We start from the raw sequence: 23450 nt of genomic DNA, 5'->3' as shown, positions 1-23450 counted from the left end.
TGGAAGTGTCAGTATTATTTTTTCATTACCTTTAAACTTTTCTTTTCATATCTGAATTCAGTGCATCATCAGTCAATTGTCTAAATCTTTCTTGATAAGTAATGATATGTCCTATTCTGACAGCATTGTAATTGGTAGCAGGCATCTCAATGTTATCTTCATTAAGCTACGCTTCAAAGAAATGTTCTATACTATACAACTGAAATTCCCTGTTATATATATAGTTTATTACTCCTTTAACAAGTTCATGCGTGTAATATATACTTGTAGCACTTTTCACAATTTGTCAAGGGAATAACTTAATTTTATTGTAGTCATGTTAAATAAGTGCTGCATTTACTGCAAGATTTTACCAACCATAGTATGCTCTGTGTGCATAATGAAAATATGAATAACAGTTCATTGTTTTTCAGTCAAGCAAGGCCTATAATATCATGTTATGTAGTAGGAAATTCAATATTACAAACTGTTCATTTGATCTCTGAGTTTTACTGTAGTATTATTCCAAATGCTTATTTTTTTTCACACTGGCAAAAATGTTTTAGTATTTAGTGAATTATCAATCTGAAGTTATTGACAATTCACTAAATACTATGCTATACAAGATATACTGCTCAACATTCTGTAGAGAGTAATAGCATTTCAGCATATGCCTTACATGGTATTTTCTGAGAAGTGAGTGAACCAATTTTAATTGTATTGAACTGTATTAAATTAGTGCTGAGATGAGTGTTAAGGATCCATGGAGAAGATTTCTGATAACTTATAAAATCATTAGTGAGGGATGGGCTGAAAGCTAACATTTTTCTATAATAAATTTAGTTTAATCCTTTATCCAAGCGTAAGCAAACAAAGTTTGCACCTGAAAATATCTTCAGGACTGAGGTAAGGTAGTGCAACAGCTGGAAACTCTGAGCAAAGGTGAACCAAGTTCTCATCACCTCCCATAATGCAAAGCACATCTCCTTGTGGACATGTATACTGCTATGCATTAAGGGAAGGGCCACTACCCAGACCGGTTTCAACCTTTATTGAGGTCTCGTCAGTGGGAGGCAGACCCAAATGTGGATAAGGCAGAAGCAATAGGAGAGGTCATATTTACCTATAGGAGTTGCCAACTTTACCTCAGTTTTGAAGATATTTTCAGGTGCAAACACTTGGATAAAGGATTAAACTAAATTTATTATAGTCTAACCAAGTGAAAAATAAACTTCTAACATTTTTCTCTTTTCATTGCATCAAGAGAAAATTCATCGATTTCATTACAATAAAAAATTTGACATATCTTTGGAGGCATGTGGTCTACAAGCATAGAAAAATCAGAACTCCATGGTGGACTCAGGAAGTTAAAGAGGTAATATAGAAAAAAGAAGAAATTGTATCAAAAGTTCCTGGTTTTCTGATTATGTACCTGGCAAGTAAGTCAGTTGTGCTCTTACAGACACGGAGAAATATGTAAGAAAGTGAAGCACTTTGTAAAAACTAGCTAAACAAAAGTCATGGGAAGATTAGTACGAAAATAAATATCTGGAGGCTATTGAAAAAGTGAAAAATGGAGAAAAGAGAATCTCTGATTTTACAGTAAGCATATTCAAAATGTCGCTAAATGAAACCATCAGTGACAGCATGGTGATAGGAATACATATAAATACTTTAAGTACTATTGAAGAAGGTCGATCTCCAGTTGGAGTAGAGTTCTCATAGTATCCATGTATTAAAAGGGAAATAAAACAATGTGAGAATGTTCCTGATAAGATTTATGCAAGTATACTTGGAAGGAAAGCTTAGAGAAGAACAAGCTGGGTTCAGACATCTTTATGGATCACATTATGAAGGAAAGTGGTATTAAATCTGATATCAAAATTGGAGACAGCTCTTTATTTTATGCAGATGTTATATTCCTAAATAAATACAGTACAAGTGTGCAGGATTCTCTAATTAAATTGAATAACTGCTATTATAAAAAGACAAAATAGGCAGAAACATCAACTGTATCCTTAATGGAGATCCAGTGAACAAGTAAAACATTTCAGCTATTTAGGCACAATTTTTAGTGAAGATGCCAAATTAAATATGGAAATAAATAACAGTCTTTTGCAAAGCTGATGTAGGAAATCATCTGAATAAATTTATATGGAATAAGAGAAACTAGCTGTATACAAGATGGTGTTCAAACCAATTTTAACTTATGGATCTGAGAAAGATTAAGAGGAGTGAACAGATAGCATTCAATAGTAGTATCGTGTATAAAAACGAAGAAATTAGAAGTGCTTAATTTACCATCAAGGAATGTGTTAGTAGAGCTAATATCAGGTAGTATAGTCACTTAAACAGAATAGGAGAGGGAAGGTTAGCAAAACAAATGATCTAGGCAGATTGATACAGTAAGAAGTGCCTTTATAGACAGAAATATAATATTGGAGTGTTGATAGGAAGTTAACTCTTTCATATTCTGCTATCACAATATCCTATACACATCAGGAATTTGATTATTAGAATTTGGATTAACAGCAGATTGTAAGCTATTCACAATGTTAGTTCTTTATTTCTACATAACTACTTCAGTATCTAAAAAGTGTACATGTTTCTTCTGATGTATTGCTTGATATAATGCCCCATTGACACCATATAACTGCAGCGTATTGAATAGCTTCTCTCTTGGCACCTTGTCATATGCCTTTTCCAAATCGACAAAACTTAAATACAGATCTTTGTTTTATTCCCGTGCTTTCTCGACTATTTGTCGTAAAGTGAAGATCTGATCCTGACAGCCTCTATTTGGCCTGAATACAGCTTGTTCTTCACCAAGCTTTTCTTCCACAATTCTTCTCTCAAGTATACTTGCATAGATCTTGCCAGGAACACTCAGTAAGGAAATACCTCTGTAATTCTCACATTCAGTTTTATTTCCCTTTTTATATATGGGTACTATGAGAGCTCTACTCCAATCATCGGGAATTCATCCCTCTGTCCAGGCTTTTTGAACTATGCAGTGCAGCCACTGTAAGACTTTTATACCACCATACTTCAGCATTTCTGGTCGAATATCATATATACTCCTGATGGCTTTTTCTACTTCAAGTATGGATATGTATTCCTGACTGCATGCCTGGTCAGTGTTTTTTTTATCACTGTGCTGTCATCACTGCTTGTTTCATTTAGCAGTTTTTCAAAGTAATTACTCCATACTTCAAGGATATCTTTTTCTCCTGTTTTCATGTCACCTTTCACCTCTTTCCTCCATTCCTAAGCTTTTTCAACAACCTCCAGAATATTTTGCCACCTTCTTGATATTTATTTTCTATATTCTTGCCAAAGTCATCCCATGACTTTTGCTTAGCTAGTTTTACACACTGTTTAGCTTTCTTACATTTGTCTCTGTATTCTGTAAGAGTGAAAGCTGACTTATTTGACAGGAACTTTTGATATGCTTTCTTCTTTTCCTTCACTGCCTCTTTAACTTCCTGTGTCCACCAGGGAGTTCTGATTTTTTTTATCCTTGCACACAACCTTACCACATGCCTCTCTGGCAGAATCAATCAATGTTTTCTTCAGAGTTTGCCACTGAGTCTCCAAGGTTTGATTCCTGTTCTCAAACTCTTTCATTTTCTTTTCAATAATCTTTCTGTATTTTAGTCTACAGTTAACATCTGAGAGCTGCTCAAGTTTTATTCGCTTTAAAACTTTCTTACATGTCATTTTTTTCAATATGAAATTCAATTTTATCCTGCTCAAGACTAAATAGTGATCACTTCCAATTTCAAATCCTCTGTACACTCTGGTGTCCTGCACCAGGGAGAAAACATCACTATCAACAATAACATAGTCAATGAGACTTTTCTTATTCCTAGCCTCTTCTCTCCATGTGAATTTGTGCACATTTTTATGTTGGAACATGGTGTTAGTAATAACCAGTCCATGTCCTGAGCAGAAATCCAACAGATATTTGCCATTATTATTAGCTTTGCTCTTTTCTCCAAATATTTTTGTATGTCTCACAATCATTTTCTACTCTGCTATTTAGATCCCCAACAAGGACCAACTTTTCCTTTTTCATTGTGTCAGTTGCTTTTTCTAGAGCATCAAAAAATTCCTCCACTTCTATCTTAGTAGAACCTTCTGTGGGACCATAGGCACAAATAAGTCTCACTGTCCAGTTCCCCATTCTCATATTTGCCCACATTACTCTACTTGAGACTGACTGCCATTCAAGAAGATTAGCCTCGTATTTTGTGTTGAATACTATGGCTACTCCTTCTTTTCCTTGATTGTCATTGCCTGAATATAACATTTTGTATTTATTGCTCATAAAGATCTCACCAGTTTTTGTCTTTTTTGTTTCAGTCACCCCTATTATGTCGATCTGGTACTAATCTAATTCCTCAGCTAGCTCCATTTCTTTGCCATTCAGGCTTCTTACGTTGATAGTACCAATCTTTAACTCTGGTGATGTTGAGTTGGGGTTTGTTTTCAGATTTGTTCCAGTAGCTGACTTTTCGCTGTTCGCCCTGGTTCCCTGGCGAAAACAACGGGGGCTTTGTTTAACCGGGTGATGCCCCAGCCAGCATGAAATTTTGTCATGTTGTACCATCATTTTTTATTTTGGTTTAACCAATAAGAATACAATTTGGTTCGGCTAAATCCCAAATTGCCAGCCCATCCTCGTTTGTTCAGTATCAAAGTAGATACCCAGCAGGGTGCACCACGAGAAGGTGAGGATTGGACATTAGGTCAGAAGCCCTGGTTGGTTCTCTGCATTCCTTTAAAGGCTAGGTGGAGGTCTCCTCTCAGTTATACAGCTTTGACTCTTAAGCACCCCAGGAAATCAGATCAATAAATTAAAATTGGTTTGAACATCATCAGCTTTGCTTATTTAACTTGCCATCTTCAATAACAATTGTGTGCCTAAATCACAAATGTTCCTTTCTCTTTTTATTGTTGATTTTCTTAACAATTATTCAATATAGGTAAGGATTCCTTCAGACTAGTACTGAATTTAAGAGTCTAATATCTGCAAAAGAGTAAGGAGCTGAATTGAATATCTTCAGTTTTGATATCAGGCGTCATGCAACTTTCCTTTTTCTGATGCTTAATTTACAATCAAACTCTCCTTCAATTCTAACTGCAGACTTGCAATTAAATATAGATTGTGTATCGCTCTGTATAATGCCCTGCTTGCTTACACCATATATTTGTACACCGACTTCCTCTTGAGTTATTGCTATTTCTTATTATTCCTTAATTTATGAAAACCACTGTATGTTTTTTCTTGGAATCTTGCTATATTCTCATGATTTCTCCATTATCTGTTGTAAAGTGAAAAGCTGACCTTAACAACTTTATTTGGCCTGAACCTAGCTTGTTCTGCAAGTTTTCTTAGCTGCATAAATCTTACCTGGAGTATTACTGGACACTGAATTATGCTGTGCAGCTACTGCAAAACTTATACCTCCATATTTGAGTATTATCTACTCCAGCTGCCTTTCTATTTTTCCCCATTAAGTCTTTCAAAAGTATGAGATTAGCAAATTAGATATTTAATGAGAAGAAAAACATGAGATTGCATAGTACTAAATTCCTGTCATATTATTTTATACACCCCATCTCATGAATTTGATAAATTTACTATGGGAGACTGTCATGATTTTCTTTTACTACTTCATATAATTACTGGAAATTGTATTAAGTGAATTTACCAATTAATGTAAAATGTATTGTAGTAAGGAACATTTAAAAACAAAAAACACGAAGCTGGCATGGGTCAATCATTCAGTAAGAGTGCATGATAGATGACAGGAAAGTTAGTCTGACGTGCAAAAAGATCTAATAAGCAACTTCCAAATATCACACAGAATCATTCCTTGGTTTCTGTTGAGTGCACCTTGTGAGTGGATAACCATCGTAGATTCTTTGATGTTACGGGCATTGCCCACTATGTAAGGCATGGAGCTCTTGTCCCATTCAACATTGTGTGAGCATGGGAGAAGTGGAAAGCTAGGCCTGAGCTGTCCTCTCTGTTGTTATTTACCCAACAGAAACCAAGGAATGATTCTGTGATATTTGGAAGTTGCTTATTAGATTTTTCTGCCAACTATTACACACTTACGGAATGCCAGCTTCCGCATTCCACATCTTCTGTTTTAGTTATGTAATGATTCACATTTACCCCCTTTATTGTATTATTTTGTGCCTAACCCAGCCACTAGCATATGTTGCAAACTAATCGATATAATCATTTGTACTATTACAGCCTAATAAAATCTAATCTCAGTTATTTTACATCACATTTATTTTTTGGTTGAAAATTCTACATACTCATCAAGCCAGTAATAGTTTTCTTTTTCTATGGTAAACTATTTGGGTTAGTTAAGAAAGAAAATATGTCATCTGGGAAAGTTAATGCTTATTGTTTGAAGATTTGCAATAGAAAAAACAGGAAAGGGCATTGCAAGACCTTTGTCTTTTATATATATAGTAGTCAGTGCCTTGGTTAAATTACCTTCTGTGTTCAGGTTATTTGTCACTTTGCAGAGTGACCTTAGAAAGAACAGTAGCTATATCAGGAATGTAATTTTTTTCAATGCACCCCGATTACTATCTACTGGTTGTATTAACTGCTGATATCCATGTTTTAAATATGTAAGTTGCAAAACTTACAAAATTTATATGCATATGTCTGTAAATAAAGATTTTATTTATAAAATAATTGTTTTTTAGTTGAGCTGCTCATTTCTAGAATGCAAAGTAATTTTTATTCTTTGCAGGTTCAGCTGTCATTTTGGAAGGACTTGCACCAAAATAAAATATTAAAAGAATTCAGGTGTGATTTATTTTGATACAAAACAGAATTATTCCTAGACAATCCTATCATTTATTTATTTAGAGAACACTGTACATTTGAAGGAATTTTTCTCCTCTTTTTAAGAAATCTACAGTTCAGTTATACGTTATCCTCTTCTTACCTGTAATAATAGAAAATTTTGAGTTTAATAATATACACTACCGTATAGATATGTTCATAAAGGCAGGTATAATTGAATCATGTAAAATGATACTTGGCAAAAAATTTCTTTGAATAAACAAGGCTAGTTTCTGTTTTCATTATGACAAATAGTGAGCCTGGTCTGAAATGCTATAGAGTTTAAGAAATTGTTAAATCTGGAGGGGGGGGGGGGAGAATTCAATTGTTTTGATTTTTTTTTTTTCTAGTAGAGATTACTGAGCAAGCATCAATTTGCGATGTAATCTTAACAGGGCGGCTGAAGAGCAAAGTAAACAATCTATTATCATATGTGGGATTATACCAAGTTTTCAGAGTATGATAGGAAGACTATCTTGAATAAAAGACATAAAAGCTGCAAAGTGCAGACAAACTTCAACCCAGTTCCCTATGAGGTGGAGGTCATAACCATTAGAACAAACCTGAATTTAATCAAACTCTTGTTGACACAAAGCTGATTAACATTTTGATGAGAGAATTATTTATTTTCTTTCTTGTACACAAACTCAACTTGTTTGAGAAGATTATAGAAGAAGAAAGCAAAAATATCAATTACCATATCCATCTAGAAGGCCAAAGAATACCTTCCACCTACTTACATAATTTAAAATGGTTAAAGGAATTTTTTTTCCAGTAATTGTGCCATATCAGCCAATAAAATGTTTATAAAGAGGAAAACAATGTCAAAACTGATGTGGATATTAGGAGAAAAGTGAAGACCAGCTACAATGTTTTTGAAATCTTTTGCATTTTCTATATAGAAGTGGAATTATTTACACAGAAGGCTAATGCAACTGGGTTTTAAGGCAAGTCATGCATCCTTGGATGACAGTTATGGCAAAGTGATAGCTAACTTGTGTTAGATATTTTGAACTATGCAGATGAAAGTAGGGTATACAGGTTAAGAGAATATTGTAGGAAACATTCACTTCTACTTAATCTTTTGTTTCTTGAGATACATTATTTATAATTCAAATATGTTAATGCAAGTGTTGTCAACCCTCTCTGGCTTGCAGGCAGTTCTTCTCCTATTTATATCGAAAATGCTGAAGACTTCAAAAACAAGTTAACTGGTCTTTGCTCTATTATTATGTGACACATCAAGGGAGGGTATCTACTCTACAACTGTCTCCACCACTAGTATTTTTACAGACATTCAGGGGGCTTTAAGTGGGGGGGTGATACTTTTATCCACCCATGAAAGATTTTAAACTTATGTATATTAGTACCATGGGTTACCTCTTTCCAAGTAACTCTGCACAGCACATCCTTAACTACATATCTGTTGACAATAAACCTGATCTTAAAATTGGAGATCTCAAACTTAGTTTTTCGATTTATGCAGGATTCTGTAACTAAATTGAATAACAGCTCTATCAAATTTGGTTTGAAAGTGGGCAACAACATCGAAAAATTTATTTACGGAGAAATGGGTTAGAAATAAAGCACTTGATCAAAGACTAGAGACCACAGATAGAGTTCCAGTATTAGGAAGGACTTCAGTATTGTTAGTATTCAAGAATGTATGAGTATAACTAATTTAAGGTAACATGATAACTTAAACAGAATGAGAGAGGAAATGTTAGCAAAACAGATATATAATACTAAGATTTAAGTGGATTGATTCAACCAGAAGTGCTACAAGGTAATAGACTAATTCGGAGAAAAAAATTTTTATCAGGAAACTGCTGATTAATAGGATGCCAAGAAAAATCTAAAAAAAAATGTCTTCCACATAAAAATTTAGAATAACCTAGTGGTTTCAGATTTTTTATAAAAAGAGACGTCTCTTTTTTGTAAAAGATTCTTGAACCCCTCCACTTTTCTTACAATATTGACCTGTATTTTATTCATGATAAAACAGATGTTCTTATGGTTTTTGATAGTGCATAACTATACTTCAAACCAAACAGATATTTAAAATTTCTAACTTATATTAACGACAATAAAAATATTTAAAATGGTAGAGCTTGTTCTTCAGCACGGAAATTACAATGAAAATACTACTCATAATTCTTTGGAATAAACTGTGATGGGAGAGTGCTTTTCAAAAATTTCAGATCTAATCAGGGAATGAGAAAGCATTTGTAGTGTACTGGCTTAGCAAGAATTTTAAGTTGCAAGTGTTTTTTAATGCCAAATTATACTGAAATAATTAACAATAAACAATACGTAACTGCTTTGCACTCCCCCTTACAAGAAAGGGTCTAGAGTCCCTGGGGGGGGGGGGGGGGTTGCACACGTGCTGAAACCACTAGGTTAATCAAATAACTCTCTTTCATCAAAATATGAAATTACGTAGCTTCAATTTGATGATTTCACATAAATGACCTATATCACTTATTATTACACTGATAACCTGTGAATCAAAGTGCTAGAAATTATATCAGAAAAATACAATTACAGCACACCTGAATCTTAATAGTATATTTCCAGGACTTCATGGAGTCAGAAAAACCAGAATCTCTCACTACAGTCCACAATCATACTTTGTTTTGAAAGCATTCAGCATTCCCACAATATTTTCAGTTCTATGTTTTCTTCCCCTTTCTTCTACTAGCCATATAACTGATCTAACAATTTCGCTTTTCTCACCATGCTGATCACCTACATAGACTGTGCCTTATACCTCCAGAGCATCCTTTTTTTCTTTTCAGCTCTGTTACTGCCAAACAGATTTTAAACCAAATCCCACACATTACTGATTTCTCTCCCCTTCAAAATGAATCCTGATATGGTAAATCACCAGTCTGTTTTCGTAGGTCTTTTTCTCTATAATTCATCACATAACTTTTGTATGTCACATTATTAAATTCACCATTCTTGTCCTGCATATTCCTTAAGGTGGTTATTCATAAGCAGCTCAATGTTGCACATCATTTGAAAAGAATTCCTTAATGCTATGCCCTGTAAATTATGTATAACATTTCTATAATTAGTAATCAATGTAAACCAAACTTAGTGCAATGACAAGCAATTATATTTAAGTTTATTTGCTGCTTAAATAAATAAATTTTAAGAAACTTATAAATTCAAAAAATCCAAAAGACATCCAGTAATAAAGTTTCTACTTAAACATTTCCAGAAATATACTCACTTTGATTCTTCTCTTGGTTCATGTGGAGCTGGAAGTTTGTCATGTGTGGGTTCAACACCCCATATTTCTCTAGCATATTCAGAAATAGTACGATCGCTAGAGAAATGGCCAGCATTAGCAATATTCAAGATAGCCATTTTTGTCCATTCTGAGGTATTCTGAAATTTCAGTTATGAGAAAGTAAGTATATATAGTACTCAATAAAATAATGATAAATCTTAATCTCTCTCAAGTCGATCAAAACATGAGTGCAAAGAATTTAGATACCACTGAAATAGCATGCATAAGAAGCATAAAATGGTCAATATATTTCATCCATGCCCACATGGATGGTTAATTTTTCCTTACTGGATAAATTATATATTAATGTGTGCATGTACACATTCGAGCTGCATATATAATTAGGCATAATTGCCAGTCCAAATCCTGCTATGGACATGGATCTTTGCGTTTCTGTTTAGGTGGGGGATGAATTTTGTTGCCCAGTGTGAGACCACTGCCCCACTTATTGGAGGTCTGAAATGGCTTGAAAAAGTTCCATGTTTGGTCTCTAGAGCAGGGTTTCTAGACTATGTAAAAATAAATTTAAAAATATATATATATAAAATTGATAAAAATGGGGGGGGGGAAATCCTTATCTCACTCAAGGTACAAAAATGTACTATGGGTTTATAATAACCTATCATGGGTGGGAAGCACACACGAAAAACAAATTATTAGTTTGTGCATGCTTTTGCTACTGCACAATCAGATCTTAAGGGATATTATCCAGTTGGATAACAGCATTTAAGGGCTTACAGAAAACAATATAACAGGCAATTCTCAAGTAATGAAGCAGTCTCTTTCAAAAATACTGAAGGATATGCTTGTGATGGCTTGGTAGAAGGTATCACCACAAAAAGCAGAATTCTTGGATATCATCTGAAACAGGAATAAAGATGTGCACTAGAATTGCTTTGCCACACAGATGTGTTTAGTAAAAAATCATCACACTAATAAATCTGAATTTGATTGTTTTTTTTCCATTAATAATTTTTATGACTATGAAAAATACATCTATGAAGGCTGTTCCAAAAGTAAGGTATAAAGCTTGTAACAAATTCTTAGAATATTACCTAATGTTGGCAGTAACACAGAATTCACAGCAAAAAGGAGAAGAATGAACTATATTTGTATGTATGACAAAGCAAAGTTATGACAAGATAAATATAGAAATGAGAACTACATTTCATTTTCTTCATTCCAGTGGAAAATCAAGGACCAAATTCATACTGAGCTTGTTAGTAAGCAAGTCTACTACTGCAAACGTCATTATAACCAACTAGCTTACTATAACAAACTGAAAGTCCAAAAAAGCTTTGCAAGTGCATTATTCTAAAGTAAATTTACTATATCACACTATCTGCTATAGCAACCAATTCCTGTGGTCTCTTAAGTTTGCTACAGTGAGAGTTAACTGCTCTCATAGTTAACTCTCACTGTGGCGAATTCCAAAATGAATGCATTGACCTGAGTGATGAATTGCCCTTAAGACCACCACATTCATCCTATCATATGTTGTAACATGAACAACAACACCAAAGATTAACAAGCTCAGTGCAATGAATTTGTTTTCCCTTTGCATGTGGGGAGGAGGGGGATACACACCCTTATATATATTCAGTTCTCCAATACGTGCAGCAGTTTGTTTTGATTGTTCACTGACATAACTAATATTCTTTTATGTATTCAAGATACCAAGTGATTTTATATAAGCTTTGTTTTTAATCCTATTTCCCAAGAAAGTCAAGTTTGCACCTGCAAGTAGTGCAAGTCCATCCAAGTTTCTATAAAATTACTTGGTATCTTGAATACATAACATATACCCAAGTTAAAAAACTTTCTACAACTAATATTCTTTTTAACAAAAATTTTATTGTAAACTATATTCTTTCATACATTATATCTGGAATGACTTTCATATCCACTTTTTTTTTTTTTTGTACCACCTTACCCCAGTCCTGAAGATACTTTCAGGCGCAAACTTTGTTTGCTCACACTTGGATAAAGGATTAAACTAATTTAATTATATTTCATATCCACTAATATAAAGAGATCTAAGGAATTCATTTTGGAAATCACTACATGTTTGTTGTTACTGTCATATGCTAGTATAATGCAAGTGCAAATTTAAGTTGTTTACCAAAAGATGCATTATGTCACAAAGGCAAAGATAGTCATCTTTCAGAGGACACAGGCAAAGGGAATAAAAGAGGAAGAGAAGAAGCAGGTTCAGTGAGAAGCTACTGCTCATGTTTAAACAGGTCCCCAAAATAGAAAGTGGAGGAACGACAGATACCCAGATACCAGATCATGGAAGTACTATAGAAAATAGAAAAGACAGAGCTGAAACACACCATCTGCAAGATGGTGATTAAAGTGAGTCAGCAAGAGAGGGTTCAGATATCATCATAATCATCCTCCTCTGGATAGTATAAAGAATTTTTAGTGTTTGATACATAACTGAAACATGTGACTGGCAGATCTGGGATTTGTAGCTGGATGAATAAAAGGTAGTATACTTGTACAAAGTAATAGATGAGAAAATGATAATGTCATGAGAGGAAAATAATACATAGGTTCTTATGTGGGTGCAAAAAGCTGTTGTCATGATGTGTTTATAATTGAGATCCTGTTTGTGAAAAAGGGGGGTAAGACTATGCTTCAGTAACAATGCAGGTGATGGAGTTGTCCTTGCCCAGTTGAAGAGTGGTATGGAGATTAGTGCTAAGGTATTGCTTGTAGAAAATCTTGAAGCTTGGGTACCTTGGTAAGCTTCAGGATTTGTCAAATGAGTAGGTATGGAGTATATCATCAGCAGTGGTAAGAATGCTCAAAGACAGAAAGCAGTTCAGCAATCAGCCAAATAGGAAGGTAGGTAGACCAAAATATGGCAAGTTACTGAGCAGGCATCATGCTTGAATGATCTGGAAATATCAAGAGTAACAGTATGTTTCTCCAAACCTTTCCATAGTAGGTGATGTAGGCCAAGAGATCTACTGTGAATTCAGTTGCAGAATCCATATATTGGTGGCCATTAACTAATGGAGAGGCTGACTGTTAATATTCATTATTTTGGAGAGAAGACCAAGAGGTCAGGATTTTGATGACAGATTTTTTTCTTTTTTGAGTGGACTAATAGGCCTGCTTCTGTGTACTAAGTATTACATGGTCAGCTGAGTATAAAAGAAAAGAGATGATATAGAACAGCTGTTAGTTCTAGATCACAAGCATACAGTGCACAGTTTCTGGTATCGTAGGGGTGATCTGCCTAACCAGGAGTTGGAGAAGAATGATCCAGGAAGTCAGCTTTATCATGTTGTAAGAGGAGGGTTTCTGGTTTCTATATATATATATATATATATAGAGAGAGAGAGAGAGAGAGAGATGACAGGTGAGCAAGCAAAGGTGCATGATGACTTTTGACTGCTATTTGGACAAAAAGGCCAGTTTTCTGCTCTTGGCCTTTCATATTTGTAGATAGTTATTTTGTATTTATGGTTCTTGTCACAAGCCACTTCCACCAGTATTGAGTCCCCCCCCCTCCCCTTGAACTATCTCAGTACACTAGTTGTTAAACAATGGCATGGAAAGTGGACAGATATTTTGAATGAAGACCTTCATACCAGTGAGAATAATTTTTAATTTGTTCATAGCAAGCAGTTTGATCATGGAAAGGAGGAGCAGAAATTCTGGAAGTTGTTCCACTGGGCATCCTTGTACTGTTACAGAACACGAGATTAGGAGTGATTGAGGATAGCACATGCTGTGAGAGAACAAACTTGAACCAGATTTGGTGTCTCATATATCCATTTGAGACACCAAAATTGACTGTAGGTATAATTATTAGCATTCTGATGTGGAAACAATCAGCCAGGAGTCCAAAGTGCATGCAAGGTTAGGTTAGTAGCAGACTACTATGTAAAGAGTTGCGCTTTTGGTTTCTGTGGAAGGACAGCTGCAAATAAGCCAAACATTAATCATGGAATAGTACTGACTAGTTAATGCCATGACATCATGATGCTGATCTTGGTTGGCCAAGTTTGGAGAGCAGATATACTAACCAACCAGTAAGGTTTCAGGTTTGAATCCCGCTATGGCTTGGATGTTTGTGATTGTTTTTATGTAGGAGATAAATTTCATCACCTAGTATGAGACCACCACTTCACTTATTGGAACATGGAACTTTTTCAAGCCAATTGGTGGCTTGAAAAAGTTCCATGTTTGGTCTCTAAAGCAGGATTTCTGTACTGTGGGGAAAAAAAAAAAAAAAAAAATATATATATATATATATACACATATACTGAGCTCACCCATGGTGCAAATGTACTATAGGTTTGCAAATAATCTTTTGCGGGTAAGAACCATAAAAAAAAATAAATAAATAAAAATAATTCTGTAGAGTTTGAAAATGTATGATATAACAAATCATACACCCTCTTTTCCAGTAAGATGAGTGCAGGTATAGCAGATGCATGAGGAAACACCTTACATCTGAGTACATCTGTGATGTAGTTCAACACTGGATACCAACAGTACCTCCTACATTGTGGAAAGTTTATAAAACAAAAACATGTCATAATGTAACATGATCTGAAGAAAATTTTGAAAAACTTGACTGGCCTGCACAGAATGCCAAGAATACCTTTGGGATAAATTGGAATATATAGTTTGTGTCAGATCATCATTTCCAACAAAAAGTCAAGAAGTTTGAAAATAAGAATGAAACCATAGAGAAAATGAACAGCAAAATCTGAAAAAATTTCCACTGACCTAGACATGGAAGCATGTTTGCAACAAAGAAATTATATAAGTAGGCATGTGTGCTAATGGAATTTAGAGAATAACAAGAAAGTGGATATAACCAATGGTGAGGTATAAGGGGCTTGCACAAGCCCCTTGTTCATCTTGTAGAACTAGAAAATATCACCGTGGAATGTATACATGCTACTATTATTGCTACTTTAAATTCATATGGATTTTCTGATAACTATATAAAAAATCATTTCATTGCATTTTGTTCTGATGGAGCTAGTGTAATGTCAGGAAACAAATCAGGTGTTGCAATCTTCTACAAAAATTTCCCAACGTTGTGATTTGGCATTGCGCTCATTGTTTACACTTAGCATTAGACGATTCGATAAAAAAACATTAAAGAAATATTTATGGATAAATTATATGCTTTTTATCATCAATCACCAAAAAATCAATGAGAATTAAATACGATTGCAAAAGACCTTGGTATCGAAATTTTAAAGATCGACTGTGTGTTTGGCCCACGATGGGCAGCTTGCAGTTTACGAATGGCTCTTGCTTTGTGGAGAAATTACCCAGCTTTATGCAAGCATTTTGCATCGAATGATAAATATAAGGGCTTTTTAAACTGACTTCTCAATTTGAAATTTTTAAAAGATCTAGCATTAATGATTGATATCCTACAGCAATTATCATATCTGTCAGAAACTCTACAAAGTCGCAATATAAGTATTATAAGGGCTAAGTTAGGACTTTTTTTTTTTTTGAGCCCTTTTTTAAAATTTCCATAGCTCACCACTGGATATAACATTTTGCAAAAAGCAAATATTTCTGAGATTATTAAGCATTAATTAGAAATGTGAAACAAACATGATGAAGGTAGAGATATTCTGGATGTCTGGAATGATTATTATAAAACATTTCAATAAAATATCAAGAGGATGGGTGGTTATTTTAAATTTACAGTCAAGGCTATGAGGCCAGTATAATTATGTCTGTTCATTGCATGTATATGACTAATTTGTGGCAGGGAAAAAACCTTCCCCCCTCCAAATGAGACTGGCTGACTCATCTTCAGCTGAAAAACTTTTTGTTCTAGAAAGAATTCAGATCCAGGTTTTTCCAACCAAAGGGCATTGTCCATATAGACTGAATTACAGATGTTCTTATCTAGGAGGAACAATTAGAAGTACATATCAGTACTGGAGGTAGGGGTGGGGGATGGGTTCCATTATCAACCTGATAAAAGTGGTGGAAACACAGCTGAAGTAGACCTGAAATATGGTGTTATAAAAGGTTTGGTTGGCTATACTGAATAATCCAAAAGCTTGATGTAAAGTCAAATTCCAGATGACTGGACTAGAATTCTTATCATACCAGTTTATAAACAAAAAAAGATGAATAAAGCTGAGCTTTACAGCTTTATTCATTTACAGGATCTCTATCGAATGTTTCAGGAGATTTATGCAAGCATATCTGAGAGAATGCTGAAAAAAAGTGTTGATGGGAGAGTGGAAAAGAACAAGAGCTTAGATCAAAATCAAGGTTGCCAAGATCAGACTTTTTGGCTTACAACAAGTAGTTTAGAAACTGTTTGTAATATACAATTTCTAAGCTTTGTTGAACTAGAAAAAGCATATGATGAAGTACCGAGGAAAAATTATATAAAACAAACTGTGCTAAATGCTATCCTATATAGAGTGGTATATAGTTTATACTTATCTTGTAAATTGAATTGATGCTATACAAGGAAGTAATATAATATGATTACAGAATTATAATAATAAAGATATCAGAAATACATAACATTATTAATATGCAAGAATGTGTAACGAGAAATCTCAGATGATATGGTCACTAGAGTGGAATGGCAAGGTAAAAGGTTAATCAAACATGTCTGAAGTAAAATTGGCAAGAAAAAGACCCAGAGAAAAACCAAATGTATGTGAGTTGATACAATTAAGTACTTTAGTGTTTCTCAAACTTTTCTAGCTATGGCCCATTTCGAAAAAGCCTATAAATAAGCAACCCACTAGTCATACCCTAATGCCACCCCTAGCAAAATTGTGTGCAGTGACAACACACGGTGGCTGATTTTATGTGCCACTATATGACCCCATATGTTCAAATATACAACTTGTAGGAAAATATTATGCATATTATTATACTGAAATTAAACTAATTATGTAAAATGATTTATAATATATCTTATTTTAAACTGTTGCTAAAATTGTACATACTAATATTTAAAAAAAAAAAAAAATACTATTTATTTACTAACTGGTAATTAGTTTACGGAATTAACAACGCATATAAAGTATATTAATTAAAGGTAACTTTAATAAATAACTTCTATATTTCGGCAACGTCACGTTGCCATCTTCAGGAACATAAAGATATGGTATGTGCATGCAGGCACTAACAACAGCAAATGAGGAAGAAAGCAAGAAACTAATATTGTTCCTAAAGTCCTAATGGTGCCCTCTGGCAGGCTAATTTGGTTGTCTTGGCTGGGCTGAAGTTCTCAAAATGCAAGTCTCCCAAATTTGGGGTAGTTTCATGCACCCAAATTTGTTGAGGTTAGGAACGTTTTTTAGAGCTGCTGATGATTCCTTGAATAATCTTTCGTATTTAAACCTTGCTGCGGTGTATTATTTTTGTTTTCTTCCATGGTGGGTATCTAAGGCATGGTCTGCCAGCCCAGAGCGGCTGTACTGGTGAAACTGGATGTAGTCTTTGTGTTCTGAAATCCTGATATTTGTTGTTCTGCCTATTTGGCCAAAGTAGGACAATTTGCAGCTGCAAGGGACCTGGTATACACCAGGTAGGTCTAGGGGAAGTGGTTGGTCTTTGGTAGAGCGGATAAGGGATCCCAACTTTTTATATGGTCTGTAACAAGAAGTAAGATCATATTTTCTGGGGATATTGGTTATTTTCTCAGAGGTGCCCTGGATGTAGGGGATGGTGATAGATTTGTGTAATCTTATTGTGGAGGGGGGGGGGGTTGTGGTTTATTGGTGGATAACCAATATCCTCAGAAAATATGACCTTACTTCTTGTTACAAACCCATATAAAAAGTTGGCATCCCTTATCCGCTCTACCAAAGACCAACCACTTCCCCTAGACCTACCTGGTGTATACCAGGTCCCTTGCAGCTGCAAATTGTCCTACTTTGGCCAAATAGGCACAACAACAAATATCAGGATTTCAGAACACAAAGACTACATCCGGTTTCACCAGTACAGCCGCTCTGGGCTGGCAGACCATGCCTTAGATACCCACCATAGAATTCGTTGGAAGAAAACAAAAATAATGCACCCCAGCAACTTTAAATACGAAAGATTATTCAAGGAATCATCAGCAGCTCTAAAAAACGTTCCTAACCTCAACAAATTTGGGTGCATGAAACTACCCCAAATTTGGGAGACTTACATTTTGAGAACTTCAGCCCAACTGCCAAAACAACCAAATTAGCCCGCCAGAGGGCACCATTAGGACTTTAGGAACAATATTAGTTTCTTGCTTTCTTCCTCATTTGCTGTTGTTAGTGCCTGCATGCACATACCATATCTTTATGTTCCTGAAGATGGCAACGTGACGTTGCCGAAATATAGAAGTTATTTATTAAAGTTACCTTTAATTAATATACTTTATATGCGTTGTTAATTCCGTAAACTAATTACCAGTTATGTATGACCAACATATAAGCCTTGCTACTAGAATTATTTATTTACTAATAAAATTATCTCACAGCCCACTGGGTTAAACCATGTAGCACAAAGACCACACTTTGAGAAATGCTGCTTTAGAAGACTAAATATAAGACTAATCAAATCAGCTAAATGAAAAATAGCATAATTTGGTAGAAAGTTGTTAACTGAAAACTAGTAATGAAATCTTAATTATTAGACTAATTTTAATCGTCGTAATATCTGACATTCTTTGAGGGTATACAGGAAAACCTTGATTAACGTCAATTTGATATGTGCAATTCAGGCTCAATTGAGTGAAATGATACTATTTCCCTTTAAGTGAGTGATTAATCAGTTAATGCGATTTTTTTAGATTATGCGAAATTTCTTGGCACCAATCTGCACTTGTCAATGTAGTGGACAGTACTGCGGTTGGCACCCGGCAACACTTGGAAGTTGACTCAAAGCTATCATCACAAGCGCGCTTGCAAACTCTGTTCTCTTGCTCAATCACTTTTCCTTTATTTTGCTTTTTATTATATTATATTCAACCCCTGATATGGAAAAGAGAGACTTATAAAGAAAGTGACAGTAATAAAAAGAGAAGAAAAGTAATTGCATTCATTAGAGGAAAAGCTGAAAGTCATTAAGAGACATGAAAGTGGTGCTAGTAATACAATGATTGTGTGAGAACTGGGATATTGCGAGTCTACAGTGTGGACTATATTAAATAAGAGCGAAGAATACAAAGAACAAGGAAAAGTTGACTATTGCTTCTTTAAGAATGAAGATCACCCAAAATAGAAGCCATTTAATGATTGAGATGGAACGTCTTCTATCACTCTGGATTGAGGATTGTAACCAAAAAAGAATACCTCTTAGTGCCAGGAATATTCATGCAAAATCTCTCAGTATTTTTTACATCATTGAAAGAGACCAAATTTTAAAAGGAATGTGAAAGCTTTACTGCGAGTTTAGGATGGTTTGACCGTTTTAAAAATATAGCTGGACTGCATAACGTAAGAATAACTAACGAATCTGCTTGTGCTGATAAAGATTCTGCAGTCAAGTTTCCTGAAGTATTGCAAAGAATAATTCAGGAGAGTGATTATGACAATTGTCAAATATTCAATGTCAACGAAACTGGTTTCTTTTGGAAGTGTATGCCAACAAATACTTTCCTAGCTAAAAGTGGAGTATTTCAACCAGGATACAAAGTATCTAATGATTATCTTAAGCTTTTATTAGGAGACAATGCAGAAGATGAGTTTAAGCTCAAGTCATTCCTTTCAGAACAGTTGAGCATGAATGGTCTCCTGCAACCAAGAAGAGAATGTTACAACTAAGAACATAACTGCAAAAGAACTTGAGCTAGTTTTCAATCATTGAGCATGCTAAGGAAATTTTGTTTGATGCTAATCCTGATATGGAACAAAGCTTCAAAGTTCATCGAAATCTTGATAAAGCGATCGGCAGCTCTCGCAAATTGCATTACAAGATGAAAATGTTGAGCATATTCAAACATCTTTACTTAATTTTTTTTATAAAAAAGAGCTCAATCAAATGTTTAGGCATTAAATAAAAATTTAAGCAATTGATATTAACTTTGATGATTTTACCCTCTAATATAGCTTATATATATATATATTTTATTTTTTTTTTTTTTTCCAAATTTACACTAACTGATGGATGAATTATAATTATTCCTATTGTTTATTGTATTTGCTTAATGCAATTTCACTTAGCACACATTAATTAGCAGATTAAGAGAGGTTTTCCTGTATACCAAAAAAGCATACCCTGGCGTAAAGTGTCAAATAATCTCTAAAACCTGTAACAGTATTGCCCTATTATTTTCCACAAAAAGTCATTAAGCTACAAAATGAGAATTCTTCAACTTTCAACTAAAAGATAGCATTACCACAACAATTTCACTCCATGCAGGAGATACCTTGCACATGACAGTATTCAAGGTAACTCCTGAATAAACAGTTACAGCTGACTCATAGGAACCACAAGAAGGTTTGTTGTTATATAGTGCATTTTTTTTTTTTTTTTTTTTAGCATAGCCATATTTATGGTATTGGTTAGGACTTTTCAGTACTTTGCTACACTGAAAGCTGACTATAATTATCTTCCTCTTTGTCCAAATTTAAATAGCATTAATTTATCATGAAATAACATACCGAAAACATATCACTAACTCTTTCCTGGCACTTTATGTAGGACTCATAATCTGCAAGTAGGAAGAACCTATAAGAGATAATATAAGAACCTATAAGAGATATTTTCAAAGTGTCAGATCTTACCAGATTTACATCAATAACAAGTTTCCTAACTGACTTAATGATTTTCAAAATAATGAAACCTATGTCTAAGAAAATTATTTTTGTTTTTCTTGTTATAACTGGAGAAAAAAAAAAAAAGCAGAAGTCAGATGAACGTTTTTGTTATGAATGACATTTCACAGCGATTAATTTATTTTTTAATGATAGGTGTCACAGGGCCTATAATATAGTGTCGTGTGATTAAAACTAATATTGAATGCTCTGTTAATTAATACAAGATAATTATAATTATTATCCTCATTCTTCTACAAATTTAAACCATTTCCCCTCTTTCTTAACTTTTCTTGATATGTTATATTCTTACTTTATAAGTTCATCATCAAATTCCTGACATGTGCCCTCAAGGAGTGTACATGATATGATAGTACTACATGAAACTTACATCATTACTAACTTCCTATCCACAATTTTCCTCCAAATCAATATGTTACCTGTCAAGACTCCAACATTATCAGATCTTATATTTCTATCTTCTAAGGCACTCTTTACTGTAAGATCCACCAATATCTTGGTCTTCCTCTGGGTCATTTTCCTGCCAACCTGGCAGAAAACACTTGTTTTGCTAATCTTTCCTTTCCCATTTTGTTTAAGTGCTCATACCACCTGATATTAGCTCTGCTAACACATTCCCTGATGCTAACAATGTTAAGTTCTCTCCTAATATATCCTATTTTTAATACGATATTGCCATTGATGCCATCTGTTCACGACCCTCAGGATTCTCATAACTACAGTATCTAGTCTTTGGTCAAGTGTTTTATTTCTAACTCAGCTCTCATATCCATACATTAAAATTGGTTTGAACGCTATCTTATATACAGTAAATTTATTGTTTTGACTAATTTTTCTCTTATTCCGTATTAATTTATTAAGTTGACTTCCTACCATATCAGCTTTACTGATTGTCTATTTACATATTTCTTTTACCAATCATGCCAAAGTAGCTGAAATGTTTTACTTTGACTATAGGTTCTCCATTCACAATGCAGTTGATATTTTCAATGCTTCTGCCTATTGTCTTTGTCTTGTTATCGCTGACCTTCATACCAAATCTATTACAATTTATTCAATTTAGTCAGAGAATCTTGCAAACTTGAACTGGATTTATTTAGAAGTATAACATTATACGCATAATGTAAATAGCTAAGATTAACATCTCCAATTTTGATATTTGGTTTAATACCACTTCATAATGTGATCCACATAGATAATAAATAAGAGAGGGGATAATGTACATCCTTGTCTGACACCAGATTTAACATAAAACCATCTTCCTGTACTTACTTCAATTATAACTGCTGACTTACAACTCAAATAAAGACTAAGTATTGCTTGATATAATGCTCCATTGACACCATTCAACTGTAGCTTTTGAATAGTTTTCTCTTGGCACCTTGCCATATGCCTTTTCCAGAGCTACAAAACTTAAATACAGTTCATTTTTATATTCCCATGATTTCTCAACTATTTGTCATAAAGTGAAAATCTGATCCTGACAGCCTCTATTTGGCCTGAATCCAGTTAGTTCTTCACCAAGCTTCCCTTCCACAATCCTTCTCAACTGTTTCTCAAGTATACTTTTATAAATCTTACCAGGAACACTGAGTAGGGAAATACCTCTGTAATTCTCACATTCAGTTTTATTTCCCTTTTTATATATGGGTACTATGAGAGCTCTACTCCAATCATCTGGAATTTGTCCCTGTCCAAACTTTCTGAACTGAACTCTATAAAGTTAGATTTAAGATTTCTGCTTGATTTACTTTTAGAATTTATCTTATGAATTAATTTCAGCAGCCATTATTCCTTTTAGTCCCCTTCCAATTGTATTCTAAGCCTGTGGCTTCCTCTCTTAAGAGGGTTGCAACTCATTACTAGGAGATAATTATGCAAGGTGGTTTCCCGTTGCCTTCCTTGCCTAAGTGTTTATGACTGTAGCCTGTTTCTGAGGGATGAAAAACCCTCCATCTCCATACAAGACCGGTTAACTCACCTTTAGTCGAAAGAGACTAGATAAAGGTTTCTCACATCATGGACAGGAATCAAACTCAGGTATTTCTGACCAAAGAGATTCATCTATACTCATCTATAGGTTCATTATATAATGCTAGATTTGATGTGTTTTTTTTCCATAATCAGTATATTATTTTCTTATATATGAGTTGAATCATTTTAATAAAAAAACATGTTCTGGACGAATTATGGCAGTACTATGCATTTGATGTGAATTCACTGGACAGGGCAAAATTATAACTCACACTTGAAAAAGTTTCACTCAAATATAACAGATAGTTCTTCACTTTCAACAGTTGTTGGCAGCCATGGCTGTTCACCTGGGGGTTTGTATCAGGTTGTGTTGAATCTTACTGCTTCCATTAGCTAAACAAGTCATGTTCTAGTCTTATGCTCATTGTTAGGATGTTTCTTGTAAAGTATTAATTTGTGAGTAAGAGCTACAATCGTAACGATATTTAATTATCATTATGTCTTCACGTTTGTCTACTCATGAAGGAAATGA

At 34.2% G+C, this 23450-nt stretch overlaps 2 protein-coding genes across 2 annotated transcripts in view; one reads left to right on the top strand and one right to left on the bottom strand.

Moving 5' to 3' along the window:
• mRpS5 (mitochondrial ribosomal protein S5) overlaps positions 1–6815 on the top strand; it is a 119957-nt gene extending 113142 nt beyond the window's left edge. The window contains exon 12 of the mRNA XM_090399991.1: positions 6765–6815. The gene's annotated coding sequence lies outside the window, so the exon portion shown is untranslated. The remainder of the gene's footprint in view (positions 1–6764) is intronic.
• A 33-nt stretch (positions 6816–6848) lies between these two features.
• LOC150101616 (glycogen phosphorylase-like) overlaps positions 6849–23450 on the bottom strand; it is a 253929-nt gene continuing 237327 nt past the window's right edge. The window contains exons 17-19 of the mRNA XM_090399990.1: positions 20771–20837; positions 10098–10255; positions 6849–6962 (exon numbers count right to left, since the gene is read on the bottom strand). Coding sequence (XP_090256116.1) covers positions 6959–6962; positions 10098–10255; positions 20771–20837 — 229 coding nt within the window. The 3' untranslated portion in view covers positions 6849–6958. The remainder of the gene's footprint in view (positions 6963–10097; positions 10256–20770; positions 20838–23450) is intronic.

The sequence above is a fragment of the Typopeltis vanoorti genome, chromosome 11 (assembly GCF_054136105.1).
Source record: "Typopeltis vanoorti isolate ZY-2024b chromosome 11, IOZ_Tvanoo_1.0, whole genome shotgun sequence".
Lineage (NCBI taxonomy): Eukaryota > Metazoa > Arthropoda > Arachnida > Uropygi > Thelyphonidae > Typopeltis > Typopeltis vanoorti.
Note: the sequence above shows the minus strand (reverse complement) of the source record. Positions and strands in the feature narration are given on the sequence as shown.